General features: G+C 41.1%; 1 protein-coding gene across 1 annotated transcript in view; it reads right to left on the minus strand.

Annotated features, from left to right (window-relative positions):
- LOC147703607 (serine protease 27-like) overlaps positions 1-27,352 on the minus strand; it is a 313,159-nt gene extending 285,807 nt beyond the window's left edge. The window contains exon 1 of the mRNA XM_086931943.1: positions 27,169-27,352. Within this exon, the coding sequence (XP_086788069.1) occupies positions 27,169-27,208 (40 nt within the window). The 5' untranslated portion in view covers positions 27,209-27,352. The remainder of the gene's footprint in view (positions 1-27,168) is intronic.
- Between the last annotated feature and the right edge of the window lie 442 nt (positions 27,353-27,794).

Below are 27,794 nucleotides of genomic sequence, written 5' to 3' on the forward strand. Positions count from 1 at the left end.
TCGGAAAACACACAAACTACCAAAATGCTTCTCTCAGAGTGATTCCTAAATGTACAGACTCACTGTGTGATTCTAGACAAATAACAATATTTCTTATAAATACAGTACTAGGATTGTATAGTGGTGTTTGGATAGTGTAAGGGGTCCTGTGATAAATTTAAGCTTTATAGTAGTAAAATGGTGTTTAGGTAGTATAGTGAGTCATACTTGGGTAGTGTTTTAGAATAGTGCAGTGGTGTTTATGTACCGTAGGGGATCATGCTAGGGATAGCATTTTTGGGTTTAAGGTAGTGCACATGTGTTTGAGTAGTGTAGGGGGTTGTGGTAGGGTAGTGTTCTAGGAAATAATGTGCTGTTTGGATAGTGTAGGAGGTCTTGCTGGGGTAGATTTAAGGTTTAGGGTAGTAAAGTAGTGAATAGGTAGTGTAGGTGGTCAAACTGGAGGTAGATCACGGGTTTACAGTAGTGCAGTGGTGTTTGGGTAGTGTAGGAAAACATACTGGGGTAGTGTCACTTCAAGACTACATGCACTTATTTGTCTGCAAAAACATCTAAAATGCATTCTATATATTTCAGAACTGCATTTTACTTTTAATACTAAACTCATTTCGGAAACACATAACCATTGACTATTTTCTAATTCTACCAACATGTGAGAACACAATTCGTTTTTAATCAATTAGATGTCAGGAAACACATGAAGTACCAAAATGCTTTTCTCTGAGTGATTCCTAAATGCAGACAGGACAGACTCACTGTGTGATTCTACACAAGCAATGCTATCCCATGCATTTTACCAAAACACATTTACTAGTATACACATTGCACAACATTTTCTACTATACATTACTATAGAGTGCTTCTATCAGAATGATTCCTAAATGCACAACACTATCCCTTGTATTTTACCAAAACACATTTCATAGTGTAGAATAAGTACTGCATTTTAATGTGGAAACTTCACTCATTTTGCAAATACATACAAAATAACTGGTTTCTAATTCTACCAAAACATGGGAACAGCATAGTTATCTGTGTGCAAACACATAAAATAAACAAATGGTCATCTCAGAATGCTTTCTAAATGCACAAACACTCACAATAAAATTCTAGAGAAAAAAAAGTATTTCCTGCACTTTAGCAGGACAAACACATTACTTAAAATCAAAATGCACCACATACATTCTCTCACAAATTAATAACTCACCTTTCCAATTGTTTTGTCGAATAAGAAGTATGTCAGTCACACAGCATATTTTCTTATTCAGAATTTCTGTTTTCAACACCTCTCACCAGAACCATAGAATGGCAGAGTTTCCCTCTCATTTGAACACATATACAACTTCATATAAAATTACATTGCTTCCCACATTAATTCAAAAGCAAACACACATTTCTATTGGTTAGACATTTCAATCCTTTCCAAATAACATACATTTCAACCCTACCCTCATCCTGCCTTCTGCCTGTTACCATAGACACACTTCATGGAACACTTAACTGAGCACACAGATCAAATGTTCATCACACAATGTTGCTAATCAAAACAGCAAGTGTGCTTGACTTTTCAATATTCCAGCTTATCTTATGTAACATTCTTTTCTATCAGTTTTCCTTAACCAATAAGAATCAGGCTTTTAAAAAACAGAAACATGCACACTAGTATTTAGTGTAGAATAATGTCAAAAAACCAATCATTTCTTTTATTTTTTCAACACTGCATCTTATCCACCATTTTTGAAAAATCTTAGTTTTCAAACTGCAATTTCATTTACAAAGACCATCTGAGTGCATCCAGACCTCCTTTCAAGATGCTTAGAGTGTGGATTGTGGGACACAGCAATATTTTCTAGAGCCAAAGGTATGCAGAACACAAAGGACGTCACAAAGTCCTAGGTTTACCACATGTAGACATTAAATGGATTTGACAGAGAGGGTTAAAGTAGTACCAATTAATGACATTGGTGAAATCCTTTTTGCATCTCCAACACCCTGGCCTCATAATTGTGCACTGTGGTGGCAATGACCTCAGCACTTTGACTGGGGTAGGTCTGGAAATGCTTATGAAGGACACCTTTGGAGAATTGTTTTCACTTTTCCCCCAAACTGCCTTTGTCTATTCTAACATATGCCTAAGGCAGAAATGGAACTGGTCTAATCAATTGTGTCCACAGATTGAGAAAGCTAGGAAACATGTCAATAAATCTGTTTCTGCTTTTCTCCGAGACTTTAGAATGGGGTCCATATACCACAACAATCTGTGTTTCAATATGCAGGGCATCTATAGGAGAGATGGTGTACATTTTACAGATGAAGGGAACAGTCTCTTCCTCTTGAACATTAGACTCTGCATCTATAGTTACTTGTAGGTACTACATTCTCTCAATAAACTCAGGGGCTCTTTTTTAGAGCCACCTAACAACTAAACACATAAGCTTGATGTATATCTGAAAAAATTTATTTGTTTTTGGTTTGGAGTCACGCACCCAACACGATAGGAGTCATGCAGCCAACACGTACAAGTCATGCACCACACGTGCTGGATTCGCGGACTCTACGGGTTAGACGCCGTGCATCCAACGCGTGCACAACAGGGGCCACACTGAGCACCGCACTGGGCGTGGAACTCCTAATTTTACCATAAAAGCAATTAGCCCCTATCAGTAATTTTTTTTAATCCCCGGGGACCCCATCCCCGGGGCCTATATAATAAATTGGAGACCACGGGGGGAGCCCCAATGACCCCACGGTCCCAGCCGGCTCCCCGCAGGAGCCGGCATTGCTTTTCCTCAGGGAGAGCAGCTAACATGCTGCTCCCCCTGAGGAAAAGCAATCTGCTTTCCTATTTGGAAGAGAGAGCAGGTTTCCCACCCTGCCATTGCAAATGGCAGTGTCCGGGGGTGGGCACCCAGGGACACTGCAGGAGCCATCTGAATGACAACAACATTAATTTACGATTCTCGGGCGAGATAAGCTCAGTGGCAGTGAGCTATCTCGACCTTAGGGTCGAAATTAAGAATAATCAAATCACCACCTCTCTATAGCGAAAACCAACATCTGGTAACAGCATTTTACATGCAGCGAGTGGACACCCAATGAAATTAAAACAAAGTATTCCCTATGGCGAACTATTGCGACTCAAACGGAATTGTTCCCAAGAGGAAGATTTCCAAAAAGCTGCAAAAGAAAGTATAGAAAGATTCTCAGCCAGAGGTTATGATTCCAAACATCTTAAAAATACACTTAAGAAAGTAACAAGAATACCCAGAGAACATCTACTGCGGAAAGATAGAGATGAAAAGAAAAACGAAGACAAATTCCGTATGATTACAACTGACTCTGAAGATACAAATTTCTTAAAAAATACATTGCGAAAAAACTGGCACATATCAAGGACTGACCCCATTATCGGTATGGACATTCCATCCAGACCTCTAGTGACATTCAAGAAAGCAAAATCTCTTAAAGATAAGTTGGTCCATAGCCACCTTGATATGCTTCCATCTAAATTGAACTCACTTGCGGCAATGAAAGGCTTCTTCCCTTGTGGAAGATGCAAGGCATGCGCACACAGCAAGAGGGTATTGGGCTATGAGGTTCCAGGCCTAAAAGACAGAAGACTCATAAATAAATTCATAACATGCCAAACCACGCATGTTGTTTACTGTTTCATGTGTCCGTGCAAGTTAAAATACATAGGGAGCACAATAAACGCTGTGAAACTGAGAATATTGGAGCACATGCGTGCCATCGCCAATAAAGATCTGACATATCCAGTGGCGAGGCACTTCGCAATCAAACATCAAAGCAATAGAGATCTGCTCCAATACTTTGGACTGGACCATATCCCGACACACATAAGAGGTGGAGATATGACATTGAAACTAAGAAGGCTGGAATTCAGGTTCATTATTGACTTGCAAACAAAGAATCCTGGGGGACTGAACAGTGGAGAAGAACTTGCAGTCCACCTAGGAAACTAGTCTATCCTTTTTCGATTGAGAACCCGTAAAACAAATGTGGAACGAACAATAAACTTTGAAGTATTTTTAAATATGCGGATACACGGCCTGATAACAGAGGACATAAGGCGGCTCCAAAATATGGAACCGCCAAATGCCGATCCGCGGCAAGATTGTTGATTTAATGTGCAACGTAATATTTATTTACAGTTTTGGTGTACATAATAATATTATTGGTACAAAGTAACTAAGATAATAATTGGACATTGTTTTTGAAATAATAATGTCAAATTTGCACGTTCTAAGATGGCGCCCACCAAATACTCAGGGTGACCATTCCTACCTCTACCTTTGTACTTCATGACCGAGAGTGTTTTCATAAATACATGCTTCCTGGGTTCACATTCTGTGAACACACTGAGGAAGGGGTTTCCCGAAACGCGTCTGTGCGAGCGTTGAAAATAAAGAAATAATTGACAACTACCCCGCGAGTGCCGTGCTTCTTTCCCGGCTGGGAGAGGGGAGTCTAGGAGCGGTAATATTGACACGGAGCACCACCATGTTCTCGGCACCCGCCTAGGAGTGCCCCGTTGTTGACAAGGTGCACTAGGAGCCACGATATATATATGTATGTATATATATATATATTCAACCAAGTGCCCCGGAACTGTAGAAACGCCACTCCACGATGTTAGGTGCTACCTTTTATTGGCAAAAACACAGTTGTAGCCCCTTCATTTAGCTGTCCCAATGCGTTTCGTTGCTTGCTGCAACTTCTTCATGGGGAGTTGGAGATTTTAAAACCGGAAGTAGTGCATCCCACTGCTTTTAGAATCGTTTGTTCCCAAGATGCCAAGTTTTCTCACTGAATGCTGGGTATTGAAGTTCGTCATTCATTTTTAGTGGGGTCTGGTTTTAGTAGTCTTTTGTTTTCCATTTTCCCTTCCAAATTAAATTTATTGTTCAAGCCCTCCAGTGGGCTATGAGGCCACTCGTGTGTTTAATTTATGTCAAAACATCGCGCCAGCAAGGTGTTTCCAGTAACAACTTCGCAGACCTGCTTTCCTTTAGAGGCGGTGCATTCCTTTGCGGCTCAGAGCATGCCGCATATTTATTCAACCAAATGCCCCGGAACTGTAGAAACGCCACTCCACGATGTTGAGTGCAACCTTTTATTGGCAAAAACACAGGTGTAGCCCCTTAATTTAGCTGTCCGATGTTGCCATAGGAAATCCACAACATTCTATTTGGAATAACTTTTGCGCCGGTGGATGAATCGTCGCAATTTTTTTCAAGAAAATAGCCTGCTTTGCTCCGCTTCTTCCCTTAAAAGTTCGGGGGTGATTCGTCAAGCAGGGGACGAGAAAATACGGGGTCCCAAAAGGTGTTTTCCTCATGCAATTTTCCATAGGGACCTTTAGCGCTACAGCCCGACCGGCTGAACAGAATTACACCAAATTTGGCAGAGAGGTAGAGTTCGGTTCGCAGATTGTGCTTTTTGTTAAATGGTGTAAATCTGTTCAGTAGTTCCTGAGAAAATCAAAAGTAAAATCATAGCGATATCTAAAGACGAAGTACAGCACAGGTACGGAAATCCATATAATTACGGGCACGTAAAATTAAAAAAACACGTTGTACACGTATTGTAATCTTACGCGGTGGAAAAGGAAAAAAAACTAGAAGTTTGTTTTATTCCTAATTAGCTCCCAGGGGCTGCCAAATCCCAGGGGCAATTTTTTTCTATAGTGGGAGGCTTGGCATTGTCCTACAGGAAGAAAAGAATGAAAAAAAAAAGTAATGTCGAGGACAGTGATGCTCCTGCTTCCTGCATTTTATGTTGTCAATAGACTGTTTCCCATAACACAAATGTTTATTGCAATAAATGTATAGAATTTTAACTTGAGCAAAATCAGGATGAATTTGTGTGCGTGGACTGTTTGCTGAAAATGCTGGTGCAGCAGTTGATACGCTTGGTGCAGTAGCAGGTGGGTTGTCCTTCAACCTCAATGTTGCAGCTCGAGAAAGTTGTTGGGGGTGTAAGTTCTTTACGTGTCGCTCCATATTTGCTGTGCTAAAGGAGTATTTTTGAGATGGATCACCCCTTGAAAGAGTTTGGATAATTTTACAGGTTAGTTTTGGAGTATTAACGTTTTTTTGCCCTTCTGGAAAAGTAAAAAAATACCAAATTAGATCTTCTTTCCTCTTCTTTGGAGTTTCTTTAGGAATTAAATATTCTTCTGAAGAATGGCTGGAAGATGAGTCCATTGCTGTTAATATGGTAAACTTCATTCTATTTGACAAGATTCTCAGAAGAGATGCTTATTTTAGAAAGTCAAAGAAGAATTTTTAAAATGGGACGGAAGTTTCAACAGTTGTAATAGGAAGTGTTATGAACCAATGAAATTTCTTCTTTTAAAGTCATATGGCTTTGCGTACAGTTACGATGTTATTACGGTGTTCTTTGGATACGAGTACACGTGTAGTTGCTTTTAAAAGTAATGTAGGATTATTGGAACTTAAAAAAAAATGTTTTCATAATTATCCTAGATAATGTGTTCTGTTATTATGTTCAATAAATACATAAATATATGTTTTAAACAATTAAAAACATTTGCGTCTTTGCGTACGAGGCGCGTACATGATGTTACACGGAAGCTTTCATGCGACGTGTATCGTGAAAGCGTATTCGTAGCGTATGCTGAGAATGATTAGCAGTACAAACAATGGTGCGATCACTCTCTCACTGTCAAATCAGAGCACATGGCGCGCTATGAGAATAGTTAGAAGTGGTCACTCATTGGAAATCCGATTCAGTTGTGTGGCTTATCAAAGGTATCATAACATACATTTTTAGCCTGTTTAAGTTTGAGGTTTGCATGTAATACTATGCTATAGGCAGATATGGATGTTTAGGCAGCGCTTATCTCTATGAAGCTTGGTTATTATCATTTAAATATAGTTGTCTGAGGGAGGGAAAAGAAGTCTATGTGGATGGCGAGGATTGCACAATAGCACCACATCACTCCTTAATTTGTAGACACATACAATTGCATGGCTCTTGTAATCAATATGGCCTTAATTGGTGTGAGTTTTGAAAGGCACTGCGACACCTGCTATCATACCATCGTTCAGTTTACTGGAAACGCGAGTTATTTGATTTGAAATAATGCAGATTGTTGTGCAATGTTAACAGGCATCGGTTACATGATTACGGTAACTGAGCGTGTGGTTTGCTAAAAAAAAGTTGTGTTTACTCCTCTGCATGGGAAGCTGGATGTTTCCATCTGGCCATCGATTCCGACCTTGAAAGAAGAGTCAACCAAGTGAGCCGTATAAGAGCGATATTGTCTCAAAAAGAGGTCACTCTTACATCTGATAGGGAAACATTTGTCCTTCATGTAATAAACACACACACAGAAGTGTATGATTTATTAAATACAGACGTGCCTTTGTATTTTGGGGAGTTAATTCAGAGTATCTTTAATGTGTCCTTGATTACGGGGTTACCTTACTTTTTTAAAGTTAGAAGCAGTGGTCTTGTGACTTTTTTTCAAACTATATTTGGTGTCTTGTCCTGATTTTTTTCATTCAATTTTTTCAAGCATCTTTGGTGGATTCCCCTTAATAGTTGCATTAGTTGCTGGTGTGCTTCTATTATTTGTTTAGTTAAATATGGATGCACATCCTCCAGCACACAACAATATTTCTATGCTGTTGCTGCTCCGCAACCGAATGCTTAGTTATTACTGAGCGTTGCCTCTGGCTACATAGAGTGCAGCTTATGAATTATCGTTTTGATTCTCTTTTTTCACATGCGTTCAACCTGTCTTCCATTGCCTGAGCTGCGATTTTGACTGGGCCCTGGATTTGTGTCTCTGCAGTACGGTATCTCCCAACCCGGATTATGACCAGCTGATGAGCCCCTTGGTGGTTCATGACTTGCTCTGTACTGCCGGTGGGATTATGGCCTTAGCAGCGATACATGGCATAGTGGGACTTTGGTATGTTTTTGCAGCGGCGCATGACTTCTTGGTACATTGAAGATGACCCGAGTTTTCCTCCGATGGTGATAGAGGCTCCGGTCATTGAGGAACATGTATGTTCATTCCCACTATTGAATTGGATGGCTGCAATGTTTTCAGATGAGAACAATGACTTCGTCTTGGAGGCTGTTGCTACATACTGTGCTTATATGCTGTTGGATTAAGACTCTTTGATTTTTTCTACCTTTTCTTTTTTATTTAGTTACTGTTTTCTATCAAACAGCGAATAATTTTTTATGCAAATTTGAACTTGACTCTGCTTTTCAGGCTTGGACTCTGCGGTCCTAGTTCGCCCACGTTTATATAACATGGTTCTATCGAGGGAGGGTGTCGTGGGCTGAGCCTTGCATTCACACTGTGTTTAGTTAGCATGGGTTCATTAGAAGCTTAAACACCATTTTTGCTTTCCTGCTCTGCTTTGCATATGACACGCAATTTTGATATTGTTTAGAGAAGGCTGAGTATTTTTGTTTCACATGAGAATAATTTGTTATGCTACATTTCTAGACTGCCTCGCTAGTTTAGTGTGTATAGTGAGAGCATGTAACATCAAGGTTATCTTGGATACTGTGTCTGTTATTCGGAATGATCCTCGCACGTTCGACCTATAACACATATGCAGGTGTGGCCACGTCTGATACTGGCGCATTTAATAATGCATTGTGGGGGCATAATTAGACACAGTTGGAGAGCATTGGTATCCTGACAGTTTGTGCAAAACTCAATGTGATCCACTACTGCTGAGTACCAGAGGTATGGGACCATCCAGGTAATCCTACGAGACCTTCTGTAGTTATAAACTAACTAACCTGGTAGGTAGGGAGGGTGAAATGTAGCAATATAAGATGATTTCTCCCTTTGTATTTTATGGAATAGTAACAATGTTGACAACCTTGTTTCTGATAATATGTGTGGTTGTATTATCTAAGGTACTGTGCATGAGATTACGGCGTTAGAAATAAACATTTCAAACTTGCATGTGTCTTTATTTACTCCTTGTTTTGGACTGCTGTAAGACTATAACAAAAGAGTGCTCTTTTTTATCTACCTTACTTGAGGTAATCTAAGTCGCATGTTCTGGGTTGACTAGTCATTGGTGTTTTTGCTATAGGACGAAGAACCAATGAGTCACTGATTGCTAGACTGATACGGGGTTTGGGTACTAAGGTGGGTTTTGGTACTCCTGCAACAGTAGTTACAACAAGAAGGTTCGATAAAGGGCCGTGAGTTGGAATCAGAATATGAAATTGAAGAATAATTGATAACCCCAGCCAAGAAAGGAAGCAAGTGTGCAAATTTACAATGTCTTCGGCTGGGGTACTTGTTTCAATAAAAATATTGATAAAGACCTGCACTTTGAATAGGTAAATGAAATAGAAGAATAGTTGATAATCACAGCTAATGTATGCAGCAAGTAGTTGTGTGTATGTGTGGATGATGTGTTGATTGAGTGGAAGATGAAAAAAGTGAAAAATAAGAAAGTTTGGAGACACACAAACTACCCACTGCCTTGTCAGTGAAGAGAATCTTTGGATTTCCAGCTCATTACACAGATAGGGTGTTGAATTCTGCATGGGAGCAAGAGAAACAAGTAGCACATCCAGCTAGTGCATAAAGTACACATAGTGTGCGGTAGTAAGGACGGAAGAAAGGACGGAAGTGTGGAAATTACCCACTATTGATGGGTAGTAGTTAGGAAGAAGGCTGAATAAAGGACCTTGACTTTGAATTATAATTAAAGAAGAAAAATTGATAAGCCCAGCCAAGAAAGGCAGTAAGTAGGTGTGTGTATTTGTGGATGATGTGTTGATTGAGCGGAAAATGAATAAGGTGAAAAATAAGAGAGATATATATATATATTCACTGGAAAAAACAACTTAGGTTTTAGGTATCTTATAGTGAGGAATTAGAATTTAAAAACCTTGCAAATTCCATAGGTTTTAGCCTCGTTATAGTTAGGAATTAGCATTTAAAAAACCTTACAAATTCCCTGAATAAACCATAGGTTTCACACATGTTATAATTAGCTGGGCATTTCACTCATAAAAAACCTTTGAAATTCCCCCGTTATAGTTAGTTCAGCTAGCTATAACTCGTGCGCCCGCAATGCACTGCTGATGACGTCACATATTACATCACTCATAACATGGTCAGTGACATCACTCAGGACACCACTGATGACATCTCAAATGACATCACTGATGACATCACCCTTGTGAAAGAGTGGCAGACCTCCTCTCACCCTAATATAACCTTTGATACACACATTCAAAAATAGAAACTATAATTTTTTTTTAAAAGGAGATACCAATACCAGTTACAACAACCTATTAGGTAATTCCAAAATCTGCATACACATCCACTCATTCACCAACAGTTCTATATAGTCACTCATACATGTACTCACTCATCATATGTACTCATACACCTATACATCCTGTTACACACTGATACTCATCCATAGAGTTACTCACACACATACTCACAAAAGGAAATAAACTATTGAACATCCATTTACTTGCATATACAGCTATACACACACCACTACACTTACTTCTACAGAAACTTACCCATACCTACTCTCTTAAACAATCACTTATAGAAACACATAATTATTTATACAGGAACTCTTCCAATCTCTCACTCTCACATATACTCACTTATATACATCAATACTCACATGTACTAGTTTAAAACATATGTAGTTATTCATAAAGATACTATTGAGACAGTCATTCACTCACTAACTACGCAGAAAACGAAGACCCGCATCTGCCAACATCGAAGCAGAATCAGGTGCCGGACAATTAATGCCCCACTGGTGGACCATTATAATGAAGCAGGCCACAATGAAAATGACATCAAGTGGACAATCTTGAAAGTTATCAAACCACCACTGAGAGGCGGAAACCTGGCGCAAATGCTGAATAGAGAAGAATTGAAACTCATGATTCATTTCAACACTATCCGTGATGGTCTAAACCGAGCTGAGGATTGGACCACACTGTTATAAAAGAAAAAGGAACAGTCTGGAATACTTTGAACATTTTAAATGGAACTTAAAACGTTGCAAATAACTCTGAGAGATGGAACCCCCCTATTTCCATCCTTCCTTGAACAGGCATATGTAAATTAATAATGTGTACATAACTGTAATTATTTTTCATTTTTTCATATTGATTTTAATGACAGTCACAGCCACCCCAGCACTGCGCCGTTACTATATTGCATAATGTCACTGCGCCGCCGTATTTTTTCACAGCACATCACTGGTGCACTCTGTATAATGACGAAATACCAAAAAACCCCACTCCAAGATGGCGCCCATGCGCGCTTAGTCCTTCGTCTCTGCTTGTGAGATCACGCTTATCTAGCGTCTCCCTCCCTAGCTCCGTAGTGAATGTAATTCTACAGAACACCCAGGGCAGCGGACACTGAGGAGGCTCTCTCCTCCCAAGGTAAGCCACTTAGTTGATAGAACTTAGACGCCCCACTCGCCCCTACACGCCAGCTTACTGAAACGCAGTTTCTTTTACAGACTCGATTTCGAGCAAGCAATTGACCACACGGGCCAACAGTAACTTCAAGGTAAGCCCGTCAATTTGCAGGCAGCATTTCAGAGCCACTAAAACCATCTCGTTACTAAACCCAGTCTTCTACCCCACAGACATTTTTTAATTAATTGAAGACGAGGCAGAGTGCACATAACAACCGGTATTTACCAGGTAAATTGTGGCAACCGCGAACCAATAACCAGTAGTATAACTCCTTACTGGCCATGCTTTATTTATTGGTCTCTCTTCTTTACCCTAGGTTTCCTTTTAAAGCAGTGTCCACCTTTGTAATCTTATCCCTGAACCCTTCCGACCCCCACTGGGTAAGCGTTCCCCCCGCCCTCAGATACACACGGAATGAATGCTCATGAGCGTGCATGTTACACGAGTAGACACGAATGCCCGTGATTGAAGAACACACGCGGACTTTGTATTGAAATCGCTAGATATACTTAAAGATCCTTGGAATGACTATTGATAATTGCTACAAGGGTTTAATTTAATTTAATTTTTCCCAATTTTTGATAGAAGAGTGTTACCGGTCTACCATTTTATTATTATCCAAAGCCTATGTCACCCACTTCACTTTTCAGCGTGAGTCAAGGCTACAGATATCACTTGCATGTAATTATTAGGCACGCTAAGTCGGTTCCGAATACAGTGCAATGTCAGTGATATTCAGAGTTTAACACAGTGGGTAACCCCCTCTCTCTCTCTCTTGTTTATCCCCTTGTTATTATTATTCTTTTTCTCTTCCTTTTTATTTCTGTACTTATTAGGCGGTTGTGTGTTAAAATGTTTATACCAGGCAAGCAAATGTATGGATTGTTAGTCCTGATGATGATCCCGTAATATTGAGCATAAGGGATCGAAACGTCGACTTGTTAAAAGTGTTTTCACAGCCTAACGATTCTGTTTGATTGATGCTGTGTCTAGCACTTGCTTGGCACTACTTAAAAACCCTACTGAAGTACAAGTGGCCAACTATGCTCTTTCTTGCCTAAAAACCCTTTTTGTTTGTTCACAAAACGGTACAGGATTGTGCCTTTGTCTACTCCACTATATATTTCATTGAAAAATAAAAAATACCCTGTCCGGCTGGACAGTGGCCAATATAGCTCCTATTGTGGACTGTATTTTATCTGATAAATTTATATCCGCATACTCCTTGGGACCACTGTTGTTTACAAAGTAATATGTGACATCATCAGGAGTGCATTGTGGGCGCGCAAGTTATAGTTAGAACGGGGGAATTTCAAAGGTTTTGTATGAGTGAAATGCCCAGCTAACTATAACATGTGTGAAACCGACGTTTTTTTCAGTGAATTTCTAAGTTTTTTTTAATGCTAATACCTAAGTATAACGTGCCTGAAACCTATGGTATTTTCAGTGAATATATATATATATATATATATATATATGCAAACAAATCGCCCAAAAGCAGCGAGAGGGCACACCACAGCACTTTACCATCCGGTTTTCTGGACGGATGGTAAAGTGCCGTGGTGTGCCCTCTCGCTGCTTTTGGATGATTTGTTTGCACATTTAATCACGGCTGCTCATGTCGTGGAGAGGAGCTCCGCTTCAATCAAATTGGAAGACTGCAGGATGGAACCCTTCCTACCCGACGCAGCACAGTACTTTCTTGCAAAATGAGCTTGTCTTTTTAATTTCCCTCCCTACTAAGGGTACCAAACAGACTGTGACATTGGTAGAATTACACTGAACCTACTAAAGGAAATAAGTTGCACCTCCAAGGGGACCACATTTCCCATAACATCACCGTGCTAATGAACTATGCCACGCCCACTATGGGAGTTACATTGAATAAATGGCAAGTTGTAATGGAGGTGCGTGATCAGTGTTTTTTACTGCTAGCCCATGATGAAGAGGCGTACTTAGCCTCGAAACGCGTCGGCAGAGGCAGACTGAAATACTTTGCGCAATGAGAGGCGAGCTGCAGCGAGGCCAGAAAACCGGATGGTAAAGTGCCGTGGTGTGCCCTCTTGCTGCTTTTGAGCGATTTGTTTGTATATATATATATATATATATATATATATATATATATATATATATATATATATATATATATATATATATATATATATATATATATATATATATATATATATATATATATATATATATATATATATATATATATATATAACCTACTGGCCAGTGCACAGTTATAGTTAGGACCTTGTTTTTATTGAAAACGTGTTTATTCTTTTGCCAATAACTTTTGCACCGTTTGATGAATCTTTGTGAAATTCTCCAAAAAAAGGTCTATCCAGGTCAGATCCTATCCTGAAAGTATGGGGGTGATTTCTCAAGTGAGAGCTGAGAAAAAAAGGGGTTCCCAAAAAGTGTTTTCTTCATCTTAATTTCCATAGGAAATTTTAGCCAAGGCTACAGCCCGAACTGCTGAACGGAATTACACAAAATTTGGCAGAAAGGTAGCTCTTGGTTCAGACAGCAACCTTTTTTTAAATGGTGTAAATTTGTTCAGTAGCTGCTGAGAAATTCAAAAAATAGGAGTCAAAAAATCAATTTCCCATAGGAAACGTTAGCCAAGGCTACAGCCCAAACTGCTGAACGGAATGACACCAAATTTGGCAAAAAGTTACTGCTTGGCTCAGAAAGCAAACTTTTTAAAAATGGTGTAAAGCTGTTCAATAGTTGCTAAGAAATTATAAAAAAACAAATAACGATATCTAGGGGCGCGGTTTATCCCTGAACCCACCCGACCACAAGCTTCATTCCTATTGGCCGCCAACACTCCAAACCAGGAAGTGCTGGCAGCCATGTTGTGACTCGGCAGAAATGATTCACAAGACAACAGAGAAATAAGGATGACAAACAAGAAAAGGGAGCAGGGTACAAACAACCTGACCCTCTAGGCCTGCTGAGGGGGTCTCACAGGGACCCCCAGGGCCAAAGAAAGCATTTGTTTTAAATCAGCCAAATTTGCACAGGGTGCGCCAATCCGGAAGAGAACATTTTTAAAAAACGAAGCGCAGCCCCCCCGCAGCCCAGGGGACACCACCTCCCAAGGGCTCTCAACTTGTGTAGCGGGCTCAAGTCCCCCCACATGCCCTGGAGACCACCATCTCCCTGGGGAACTTAAATGCAAATGCAGGGGTCCGTTACGGACCCCCAGCCCGGGGACCTCCACCTCCCTGGGCCTTCACAAATGATGGAGCCCTCCATGTCCCTGGGGATCCCTAGGGCCAGCTCCTGCAGCGTCTTGAAGTGCCCACCCCGGGACACTGCTGTTTGCTTTGGTAGGGAGGGCGCTATGCAGCTTCCACCCTACCATAGCAAACTTGCTTTGGATTTTGGAAGCAAGAGCAAGGAAACCTGCTCTCTCTTCCAAAATCCAAAGCAGATTTCTTTTCCACATGGGGAGCTGCATGTCAGCAGCTCCCCGTGTGGAAAAGCAATGCCGGCTCCTGCAGGAGGCAGGGAGACGGCGGGACTGTGGTGGAATTGGGGCTACCCTCACAATCCCAAACCATGTGACCAGGCCCCAGTGGATGAGGTTCCAAGGGCCAAAAATGGCCAGGGAGGGAGGCCAGGTGGCCCAGTCCCCTAAAATAAAGATTTTAAAAAATTAAAAAGGAAAGGCCAGCCCCGGGGGACAGGGTCAGGGGGGCCATAAATGGCCTGATCAGGGGGACCACGCAACTCCCTCCAAATAAAACAAAAAATTTAAGAAATACTGGTCATGCCCCAGGGGATGGAGTCCCCGAGGCCGAAAATGGCCTCAGGAGGGGGGCCACATGGCCCCATTTCCGTTTTTTTAAAATTATTAAAATAGGGGTCAGGCCCTAGGGGATGGGTCCCCAGGGCCAGAGAAATAGGAAAGGAAGGGGGGGCACACAGCCCCCTTCTAAAAAAAAAAAAAAAAAAATGTCGGCATTAGGCCAGAGTCCCAGCCCCCTCCCAGCAACACTTGCAGAGAGGTGGGCCGAGGCCACGCCTATTTTTGAACCGCTCTGCAACACTGCGCTGTGGCGCTTACTGGAGGTACCTGGGGGCTAGTTGAACCCCAAGGACCCTCAGGATTGAAGGGGACTTAATCCCCCAACTTAAAACGTGCCACAGGGTGCGTTTGTACAGTGGTGAAGGGAGGGGGTGGGCCTGATGTGACATGTGTGCAAACAGCCCTGTGGCGCATTTTAAGTTGGAGAATGAATTCCCCTTCAATCCTGAGGGTCACTCGGGACCAACTATCCCACCAGGTACCACCAGTAAGCTCCACAGTCCTGCGTTGCAGAGAGGTGGTCTCGAGGCCACGCCCCTATTTTCACCTCTCTGCAACGCAGCTCTGTGGCACTTACTGGAGGTATCTGGTGTGCATGTTGGACACCAGGGACCTTCAGGATTTAAGGGGAAGTTTCAGGGACGTTATAGTTAGAAGTTAGCAATTAAAAAACCTTTGAAATTCACTGAAAACCCCATAGATTTCTGGAACGTTATAGTTAGTTGGACATTTCACTCATACAAAACCATAGAAATTCCCCCATTTTAGGTAGTTCACCTAACTACAATTCGCGCCCCGCAATGCACTGCTGATGATGTCACATTTTATATCATTCATGACATGGTCAGTGACATCACTGATAACATCTCAAATGAAATCACTGATAACATCACCCATGTGATAATCTGATGCGCCTTCTCACACTGTAATATAACCTTTGATACACCCACTTAAAAATGCAGAATACCATTTTCAAAACAATAGACACACCAATACCAGTTACTACATACCCACTTGCTAATTCCTATGGCTGTACACATGTCCACTCATTCACCCATACAGTTACTCATACATGCAGTCACTCATCAGTAGAGCTCTATCATATGCACTCATACAGCTATACAGACACTCACACACCACCACTCACCCACAGAGTTACTCACACACCTAGTCACTCATGCAAATAATCACATACTTCCATTTACTCACCTATACAGTTATACACACACACAACTTTACTTATTCATACAGATACTAACACATACTTACTCTCTTCTACAATCTCTGACACAAGCACACACTCATCCATACAGATACTGTCACATTCACACACTCTCACATATAATCATTTATATACTCCAACACTCAAATATACTGCCTTTTAAATATGTAGTTACTCCTGCATGTACAACTAAGACATACATTAACTCACCAACACAGCTATACAGCCCTCCACTGATTCACTCTTGTACCCATACAATCAGCCACTCACACATCTATGCACAGAGTCACACACCCCCACCCACCCACACAGATACTCAGATAACCAAGCTATAACCCATATAGACACTCATGTAGCTACTCCCCAACCCATGTGGCCGCTTACACACCAACTAAGAAACTGATAGAGACATTTACACAGTTTTCTCACTAACCCATGCATTCAGTAAGATACACTTAATCAGTCACTTATACAATCAGTCACACATCTACTAAGTCATCCATACACACACTCATACACCCAGTCATTCTTCAATACACCTTGGCATATATATATATATATATACATATATATATATATATATATATATATGTATATATATATATATATATATATTCTCGCTCCAGGTTGTCCGCCTATTACAAGCACGCAACTGCCCATACCAACTAACGCCTTGGGGAAGGCGCACGCAGGCTCGGGTGCTACCCGCTAGTTGGACAACCCCACTGAGCGGAATATATATATATATATATACATATATATATATATATATATATATATATATATATATATATATATATATATATGAAACATATTTAAACTTTATAGAAACACACATTCACTGGATGATGTCATCAGTGATGTAATCAGTGATGTCATTTGAGATGTCATCAGTGATGTCACTGACCATGTCATGAGTTATGTAATATGTGACATCATCAGCAGTGCATTGCGGGCGGGCGAGTTATAGTTAGCTGAACTAACTATAACGGGGGAATTTCAAAGGTTTTGTATGAGTGAAATGCCCAGCTAACTATAACATGTGTGAAACCTATGGTTTTCAGTGAATTTCTAAGGCTTTTTTAATGCTAATTCCTAACTATAAGGTACCTGAAACCTACGGTTTTTTCAGTGAATATCTTGGTTCAGAAAGCGACTTTTTTTTAAATGGTGTCAATTTGTTCAGTAGCTGCTGAGAAATTCAAAAAATAGGAGTCTGCATAAATACATCACTTCTTGCCTTACTGATATGTCCTACATCAGGTGTCTGTCATTCGACACTTTGGAGGGATGGCTTAATTCTACTAAGCGAGGAATGAACATTATGCTCTTGGAACTTTGTAAGTGCAACATACACTTTATTTATGCCTCTTGTCTCTAGTCCATTTTCTTTCCCTTCTATTTCAATATTTGAAGTATTAGTTCTATTATTAGCGTTTTAATATCTTACCTTGTATATTTATAGTATATTTGCTGTACTATATAAGTTTCAATAAAATATTTTCAACTAAAAAAACTAATTCTTACAACAAGCCTGCAATGTATTATTGACTCTGTGTAGTGCTATGCCACTACTGTGACACTGTACAGAACTCCACAAGATTCATTGATTCAATACATAAATCTCATAGCAAAACCCACTCCTGCTATACAATATTTCAATACCCAAGCAGGTAACAAAATAGGAACCAAAACATACATTCTTAGATGCACAAACATGGTCGCAATCAAAGGCATCGATTGATTTAAATTGGCCTTGATATGTTTTAAGAAATAGGAAGCATGGAAAGTAGCAAACCAATGAGAATATTAGAGAAATCAAAGAAAATAAATAACCCACCATCAATAGCAATGAGCAGCGGAATGTGTCATTGGCTGATCGCAAAGTCTACATCAAGGGGTTTTAAAAAAAGATCTAGACGCAAGCTGAACTGTGTAGCAAATTTGCAAACTCCTTTTTGGTGGTTAAACATCTTTGAGAAATGCTCTGATTTACTCGACAAAGTCAACTTTAAAGTGAGGCTACCCTTGTAGAATGGCTTTATAATGCATAGATGCCTTCAATATATATGAAAAAACTGTCTCTAATTTGCTTACTTCAGTCTAGTCACCTGTAATAAAACAAAATGATGCTCCTCTGTAATAACTTTTTTTTTATAGAATATTTTTATTGAAGTTCTTGGGATCGTTGAAACAAAACATACCAACATAAACTGCAAAATATTAACACATGGAAGGATTTACAAATACTTTTTCAGCTTAAAACTATTATCCTAATTTAATCAAAATAAAATCTCCAAGTTTTATCAAACTTTCTCACCCCTCCTATTCGTTGTGCATATAGTAATTCACTCTTACTAACTTTCTTCATCCTTTGAAGCCATTCCGGGAACAAGGGAACCTGTGTTGAGCGCCAATTCTGTAATATCAATGATCTTGCCACTGCCATTGCTATATAAATCAAATTTACCAAATGGTCTACTAATTTAAGATCAGGGTCAAAGCCATACAATATTAATTTAACATTGCATTTGATCGTAATCTTAAAATAAGTTTGAAGATAAAAAAAACCTCATTCCAAAATAGCTTAATTTTACAACAGTGTGCAATTATATGGGACAAATTGGCAGGAGCGTCTTGCAGGTATCTGAAACAGTTAGCTGAGGTAATAATATACATTTTGGCGATAACAGCCGGAGTACGATATAATAACCATTTACTAAAAAATAACATTCTACGCCAATTGGCACCTCTCAATATACTAAAATTGAGTTTATTGATAGTCTTCCAGGTGTTGATGGATAATAGATGGTTCTCTTGTTCCTGCCATTTTTTAGTCACTTTTAAACTCAAATCTTCCTCCCTACTCTGTGCTAACCATAGTTTCCATTCCCCGGGTTTTCTAGCTCTTACAGTCAGTAAAAGATCTTTCCATAGAAAAGTAGGGGGGCTAATGCATCTTGGGTCCAATTGCATCAAGGTTTTATAAATCAAACTATAAGAACTTATTAGCAAAATAAAATCCGGGATTAATCTTGCCATCTCTCCCTGAGATATCCACGTTCCATCCCTTAAAAAATCTAATAATATATTGAACCCAGCGCGTTCCCAATTTCAAATTATTTCTAATCCCATTTTAATCCCTGTAAGGATGAAAACATTTATTAAAGGGGTCGTTAAATTAATCTGGGGGAGTGAATATCTTTTAAGCATGGCTTCCCGTCTTTTAAACAACCAGTTCATGATCTTATATTGAACACGTTTAGGTGATTTGGGTACCTGGAGGTGGGAGGGAATTTGAGCCTCATGACTGATTCGATCAAAAATAAAATTAATAAATATATCCTGCCTATGAGATCCATTTTTAAATCTCTCTAAATATTGTGCAAAGTATGCATTGTAGTAGTCTTTTAGATTTGGTAACGAAAGACCGCCCCTTGATCTGTATCTGCATGAAGTGTACCTATTGAGATACGAGGAGTTTTTTTACGCCACACAAAACCTGAAAACAACGATTCTACTTTTGAGAAAAAAATACAGGGCAAAAAGCAGGGAATGGTGGAAAATAAGAAATTAAAAAGTGGAAGTACGGACATTTTAATCAGTTCAACCCGGCCTAAGATGGATAATGGCAGTGGGTTCCACCTAGCAAACATAGAACAGACTTTCTGAAGAAGAGGGTCAAAGTTAAGTATATATAAATCTAGTACTGAGGCAGAGAACAGGACCCCCAAATATCGTTTGGGCCTTGAATTAATACAGCGACTGAAATCTGGATGTAATTCTGGCTCTCCGCCCCCACAGACCAAAATTTCAGTCTTTTTTTTATTAATAAGATATCCCCCTAAGGACTCATATTCTTCAAAAATCTGTAAAGCATAAATTTGTGATTACAGATCTGGTTTAATTAATAAAATAATGTTGTCAGAGTATAATTTTATTTTGGCCATAGAAATAATCGGGGGGGGGGGGCAACATTCGCACAATTCTGAATGGCGATGGCTAGTGGCTCATTAAAAAAAGCAAAAAGAACAGGAGACAGAGGGCATCCGTGCCGGGTGCCTCGTCTAACTAAAACTGATCCCACCATAACAGAATTAATATTCACATTGGCTTTGGCACCGGTGTACAAATTCTGAATTAAATTAATAATGTGTCGCGGTATTCTAAAGTGCTCTAAAATAATAAAAAGTGTTGCCCAAACCACCAAATCAAAAGCTTTTTCTGCTTCTAATAGTAAAATTAAAGCTGAAACACCTTGTGTATATTAGCTGTACTATATAATTTTCAATAAAATATTTTCAACTAAAAAAACTAATTCTTACAACAAGCCTGCAATGCATTATTGACTCTGTATATTGCTATGCCACTACTGTGACACTGTAAAGAACTCCACAAGATTCATTGGTTCAATACACAAATTTGACAGCAAAACCCACTCCTGCTATACAATATTTCAATATCCAAGCAGGTAACAAAACAGGAACCAAAACATACATTCTTAGATGCACAGAAATGGTCGTAATCAAAGGCATCAAGTGATTTAAATTGACCTTGATATGTTTTAAAAAATATAAACATGGAAAGTAGCAAACCAATGAGAATATTAGAGAAATCAAAGAAAATAAATAACCCACCATTAAAAGCAATGGTCAGCGGAATGTGTCAGTGCCTGATCCCAAAGTCTACATCAAGGGGTTTTAAAAAAGATCTAGATGCAAGCTGAACTGTGCAGCAAATTTGCAAACTCATTTGTGGTTGTTTAACATCTTTGAAAAATGCTTTGATTTGCTCGACAAAGTCAACTTTAAAGTGAGGCTACCCTTGTAGAATGGCTTTATAATGCATAGATGCCTTCAATATATATGAAAATAAATGTCTCTAATTTGCTTACTTCAGTCTAGTCACCTGTAATAAAACAAAATGATGCTCCTCTGTAATAACTTATTATAGTTAAGTTGGGAGATCACAATGCCTGCAGCCACACCCTGCAGAATTGTGAAAAACAGGTTATGCAGCTTACTTGCCATACTGTTTATACAATCAAAGGGAGGCTTTTTTTTCAGAACCATTTTTCCTCGAAAGTAGCGCTTATTTGCAGTTAGGAAAAATATCAGTAATGTAATATGTTGTCATGGCTGGAGATTATTACAACAAAGCAGAATTCTCTCTATTAAAACACATTCTGAACTATATCTGTTTTTGAAAGTGACCAACATGAGACTAGTTATGTATTAGTCAGAAATTCCTAGCTGCATATTGGGTATTTTAATGCTGCCTTACATAGACAGCTCTCATTCTACATATCTGCAACTATGCCATCTATTTTAGGTGAAACAGAAAAGAAACACAGTTTTAAGTTTGTTGAGGAAATGTTACGGATGTGTCCATATAGTATAAGGAATAAAGCATTCACAGATATAAATTAAAAAAGATATTCCAAATCCCTCGTATTCCACTACCTTCTAAAGGCACTCAGCCTTTGTCCACTTGTTTGAAGAAGGTTGTGGATCTCCTCTGTGACTTACAATATCCTTGTAATATACAATAGAGGACAGAGTATGTCAGACAGTCAGTCAGTCAAAATGGCTTTATTTCGATATAAAAAATATCTTAAAAAGCATACAGCATAAAAACATTGTTAAACACACATTGTTAAAAAGAGAACCTTCCCACACATATAATGAGTTGAGAAACCCACAGTATGCATCAATAGCACAATCCTAACTGCAATACGGTGGGGTAATAGATTAACTAAGATGGTCTGTATATACAGACCTTAATTAAACAATTTGGCAAAGCCAGTTTGACCTTATGCGCCAAGCCCATCCTAAGAACTTGGCTATGGCACATACATATAACGAACGAGTGTCCGTCTGTAAAATTCTTAGGGCAACACAGCACTGCCTGGTGCCCAAAACCAGGCACACGGGTTTGATCCACCGTCCACGAGGTGTCTTGTAGGCAGGGCATTCGAAGAGCATATGAGGAATGGATTCAGGCCTGGAGGGACAAAAGGGACAAGAGGAAACAGTTTGGTATGGTGGTTTCCACCGGGAAGTGAACTCCCTTACCGGGAGCATGCCAGTTCTAAATTTAAAATAGAGGGCTCTGTCCCAAGGGGTTGTGATAATATCCAAGTAGATCTCGCGCAGTGGGACATCTTTAATCAACAAAAAAGACCTGGATGATCTGCACAAGTTGGTGTTGGTGTTCCTTTTGGCCGTAATCCAGGACCAATAAAGTTTTTTGAGTTCTAGCTTTGGAGGGGCAGTCCGCTGGTGCCAAGCCTCTCCCAGCCCTAAGTTCAACAATAGAGCTTTAATGTCTCTAAGCCATTTCACTTTCGCCCAGCTTGGGGAATCCAAGCTTTCTCGCAAGCCCTCCGTATAGCTACTAAGTTCCTTCACCCTCCAAATGCGAGCCCATAGGAGGAGGGGGCGGAGCCTCGCGTGATCTTCTATAGAGCGACAACCCATGTCCAATTGGAGGGGAATGATAGGAGTGGAAGCTTGGAGACACATGAGGTTTCTGAGGAAAGTGTTTACGGAAATGGTCAGCTGTCCCATATTCAATGCACCCCAGAGCTCCGCACCATAAAGCGCAGCGCTGACGCCTCTGGCATTGTAAATCTCAAAGCCTGCCGTGGGAGCAGGAAGCCAATGATGACACGATACGATCATTGGGTGGGATGGCAACAGTCGTCCAACCTTTGCATTGTGTGAGGCATCCTTAATTCCGTCAAGGGATCATCATATGCCCTTCTTACTTGCTCACAGAGAGAGAGGATTGCTTTAGCTATTTAAGTCCACCTTCCGTGGGGAACTCTGTACACCTTTTTGTTGACCTCCGTGTTTTAGGACATGTACATTGGACCCCGGTAAATATTGTCCGCCTTCCTGTTCCCTCTTTTTGTTACAATTGTAAATCTCAAGCACCGTCGCTATTGGCTTCATTGTCGAGGCTCTCTGCTCCTTCAACAAAGCCCCCGTTACTTTTTTGTGGCTCAGGAGCATTTTATTCAGATGGCTGTCCCAGCTCATTGAGTCCACAAGTCGAATACCCAAGTAATCAAACTCCCTCGTTCTCTCTAAGGGGACAGTGCCCAACAAGGGAGGTGGACCAAGTTTTTTGGGGGGGTTCAAGATGAGGTATTTAGTTTTATCAGTATTGATCTTGAGACCCCTGAATGCACAGAATTGCTCAAAGCTGGTTAACAGGCGCTGGAGACCCACAGGAGATTTCGAGAGTAACAGGGTGTCGTCCGCAAATAGGAGTGTGGGTACTAGCCGCCCTGCCAAACGGGGAGCGTCAGCCGGAGATGACAAAAGGTGATCGACTACCCCGTTTACATAGAGTGAGAAGAGGGTGGGGGCCATTACACACCCCTGGCGGACACCTCTGTTAACCTCGATGCGACCTGTCTTTTGCCCCTGGGTCCCCCAGCGCACTTGCGCATAGTTGGATTCATGGAGCCTCATAATCAGGGACAACAGATATTCGGGCATTCCCAATTCTAATAAAACCCTCCACAATTGATTCCGGGGCAAAAGATCAAAAGCGGTTCGGAGATCGATGAATGCTAGATATAAGCTGCCTTTCCCCAACAGTACAACTTTCCAGTATATCATGAGTAGTCGCAATGACTGCTCGATTGTTCCAGTTCCTACCCTAAACCAGGCTTGAAAGTCAGATAAGATATTGTTATCTTCACCCCAGTCTAAAACCCGACCCAGCACAACCTTACCAGCCACTTTTTGGGAAGAGTCAATTAGACTAATAGGCCGGTAGTTGGCTGGGTCGTCCCGGCTGCCTTTTTTATAGATCGAAACTACCTCGGCGCCCATCCATGAATCCGGTAGGGCAGCGCCCTCAGCGGATGCATTGAGCAGGGAGGCAATCATAGTTCCCCACTCCTTGGGATTCATGCGGAGCAGGTCTCCTGGCAAGCCGTCAGGTCCAGCAGCTTTTCGTGGCACAAGACTGTTCACTACATTCTCAACTTCTTTTGGGGTGAAGATAGTGCCCACACCAAGTAAAGGGCCAAAATCGATTGGCGAGAGGGCAAAGTCCCCCTCCTCCTCCGCTGCTACATTGTACAAATTAGAGAAATGACTGTACCAGGCTGCCTCAGGGATATTACAAGTGAAGAGGGTATCAATGGGTCTGTGTTTCTCCCTAATGAGATTCCAGAAACCTCTGGAGTTCCTATCACCACTGGCTACTTTTAACTCATTCCAAAAGATGTCCTCCCAGTCCTTTTTTGCAGAAATTAGGGCAGCCTTATAGAGTTTGCGCTTGGATGAGACCTCGGCCCCGACCCCGCGTTTGACTGCCATAATGACTGCTCTCTGCGCTGTCCGACATGCAGGAGTATACCAGCCCAATTTCTTTTTTGGGTGAACTTGCCCATGTGCCCTTCTCTGGTTGCTTGTTACAGTGAACATGTCCCCAATGGACCTTACGGTCTCACAAAATAAGGAAGAGATATCCTCAGGGCACAGTTTCCCATGTTCTAACTTCAGCATAGCATTAGCCATAATCCCCCCAATGTTGCTAACCTTCTCGGAGTCAATAGCCACCTTATCCCATTTTAGGCGTCTAAGGCAGTTAGCTGGTACCACTTCCCCGGTTTCCCTTATGGAGATTGTTGATGGTACAGCTACAGTGGGTCCATTAGACCTCCACAAGGGGGTCAGGGATAGAGAGAGGGGGTTGTGGTCACTGTCGGTAGAAGCAACAACCGTCATGTCAACTAGATGGGCCCAAAGGTTGAAATTAAGAAATATATAATCAATTCTAGAGGTGTGTCCCACCCTATTATAGGTGTGGGCCCCATTTATATCAGATGTAGTTCTTCCATTCGTCGCCCTTAACCCAAATTCCAGCGTTAGTGCGTTCAATTGCACAACCCTCTGTGACCATCTTTTCACCGGAGGCAAGCTAAGAGAGGGTATGCCTCTCCTTGAGTCCTCTTCGTTTAGGTCCAGGATGTCATCAGCCGATAGTGGCTCGAAGGTACAGTTGAAATCACCCATCAAAAGGATGAGTGAGTTAACTGGACACTCTCTCAATTCTGCCTCTAATTCTGACAGAGCAATATCTCTCATCTTGGGCCTCTTGTCATTCAAAGCAAACACTGCGCCTCCGGGCTGGAAAGCGAAATAACATAATCTCAGGAAAAAGGTAATGTTTACCACATAGAGAACAGAGTAGGCACTTCAAACAAGCTGCCCATTTGACTCCAGGATATGTGTGTGGTGTTCTTTCTCAGCAGGGCTTAGGGCTGCTTTTGCGGGGATTTATCAGTTATCTTGCCATAAAAGCAAAAGTTGTTCCCCGGTTTGCCACTGTATTGTGCCTCATTTAGCCGGAACGCCCAGGCTGTGCCCAGATGATTACGAACAAAAAGTATTTCGTTAGCGCAGTTAAAAAGAGCTCAAACCTGTGTCTCGTTGAAGGAGCTACACATTTTTACTGTCCCTGGGTGACGGAGCTACAAACTCTTGCCTGTGCCTAGGCGATGGAGCTACAAACTCTAACCTGTGCTTATGAGAAGAAGCTAAAACATTTACAAACTTAAAATGTGGCTTGGCGAAGAAGCTGTAAACTGTTACCCGTGCCTAGGTGAAGGAGCTACAAACTCTTACCTGTGCCTTGTGAGGGAGCTACAAATTCTGACCTGTGCCTAGGTAAAGGAGCTATAACCTGTTCCAAACCCTTACTTGTGTTACAAACTCTTACTTGCGCTTAGGTGAAGGAACCACAAACTCTTACCTGTGCCTTGTGAGGGAGCTATAAACTCTTCCAAACCCTTATCTGTGTTACAAACTCTTACCTGTGCCTTGGTGAAGGAGCTACAAACTCTTACCTGTGCCAATGTGAAGGAGCTATAAACTCTTCCAAACCCTTATCTGTGTTACAAACTCTTACCTGTGCCTTGGTGAAGGAGCTACAAACTCTTACCTGTGCCAATGTGAAGGAGCTATAAAGTCTTCCAAACCCATACTTGTGTTTCAAACTCTTACCTATGCCTAGGTGAAGGAACTAGAAACTCTTACTTGTGCCTAGGTGAAGGACATTAACAAATTTACCTGTGCTTTGGTGAAGAAGCTAATGCTCTTACAAACTCTTACCTGTGCCTAGGTAAAGGAGCTGCAAACTCTTACCTGTGCCTAGGTAAAGGAGCTGCAAACTCTTACCTGTGGATAGGTAAAGGAGCTGCAAACTCTTTCCTGTGCCTAGGTAAAGGAGCTACACACTATTTTCTGTGCCTAGACAAAGGAGCTACAAACTCTTCCAAACCCTTATTTGTGTTACAAAGTCTTACGTGTGCCTAGGTGAAGGAACTACAAACTCTTACTTGTGCCTAGGTGAAGGAACTACAAACAGTTACGACCTGTGCTTTGGTGAAGAAGCTAAAACACTTGCAAACCCCTACCCGTGCCTAGATAAAGGAGCTACAAACTCCTACCTGTGCATAGAAGAAGGAGGCACAAGCTCTTACCTGTGCCTACCTGTGCCTGGGTGAAGAAAGAGCTACAACTCTAACCTGTGCCAAGGTGAAGGATAAGAACAATCTTAACATCTGCGTTAGTGAAGAAGGGAACAGACGTACCTGTGTAAAGAACCACAATCAGCGAGACTGGTACAGCCATCTCCTCTTTCCTATGGTCCCGGCCGCCTGAGGTAGAATAATTTTTCTGATCAGCTGTTAAACCCTCGACGCTGAGCAGGAAGATATGCAACGAACCGGTAGACAGTGCCCCAAGAAATGGTTGCTGTAATCACTGAGTGGCAACAGAAGCATGACGTGGAAACAGCTCTTTCCTAGAAGGAAACTGTGCATGACAAACAAAGCAACCGGCTGGAGATTCTGAGGTTATAGACAGGTACAGACACCTGGCAGTACCTAAGACAGCTGAAAACAAATAACTAGTGCAGGCGAGGCTGGGCCAGTGAGAGCTGACCACTCATGTTTTCCATTCCCCTCTGTGACTTGCAGAGTTGTTTTTATAAACCTGTTTAGCCGTAGAGAGGAGCAGAACAATGTTACACCTAAACAAACCCAACCGCGCTCACCTTGAATTACGCCTTGGTGGTTCGAGAGCAATGACTAAGAGTTTGGGCATTGAGTCTTTTTTCCATCACCCTGCGTCATGAGGAAGCCCTGCAGCGATATGTCTTCCTTTACCTCTGATGGTGGAGAAGGGGTCAGTCGTGAAACCAAGGCAGCAAAGCATT

Source organism: Lissotriton vulgaris, chromosome 7, assembly GCF_964263255.1.
Source record: "Lissotriton vulgaris chromosome 7, aLisVul1.2, whole genome shotgun sequence".
NCBI classification, from domain to species: Eukaryota; Metazoa; Chordata; class Amphibia; order Caudata; family Salamandridae; genus Lissotriton; species Lissotriton vulgaris.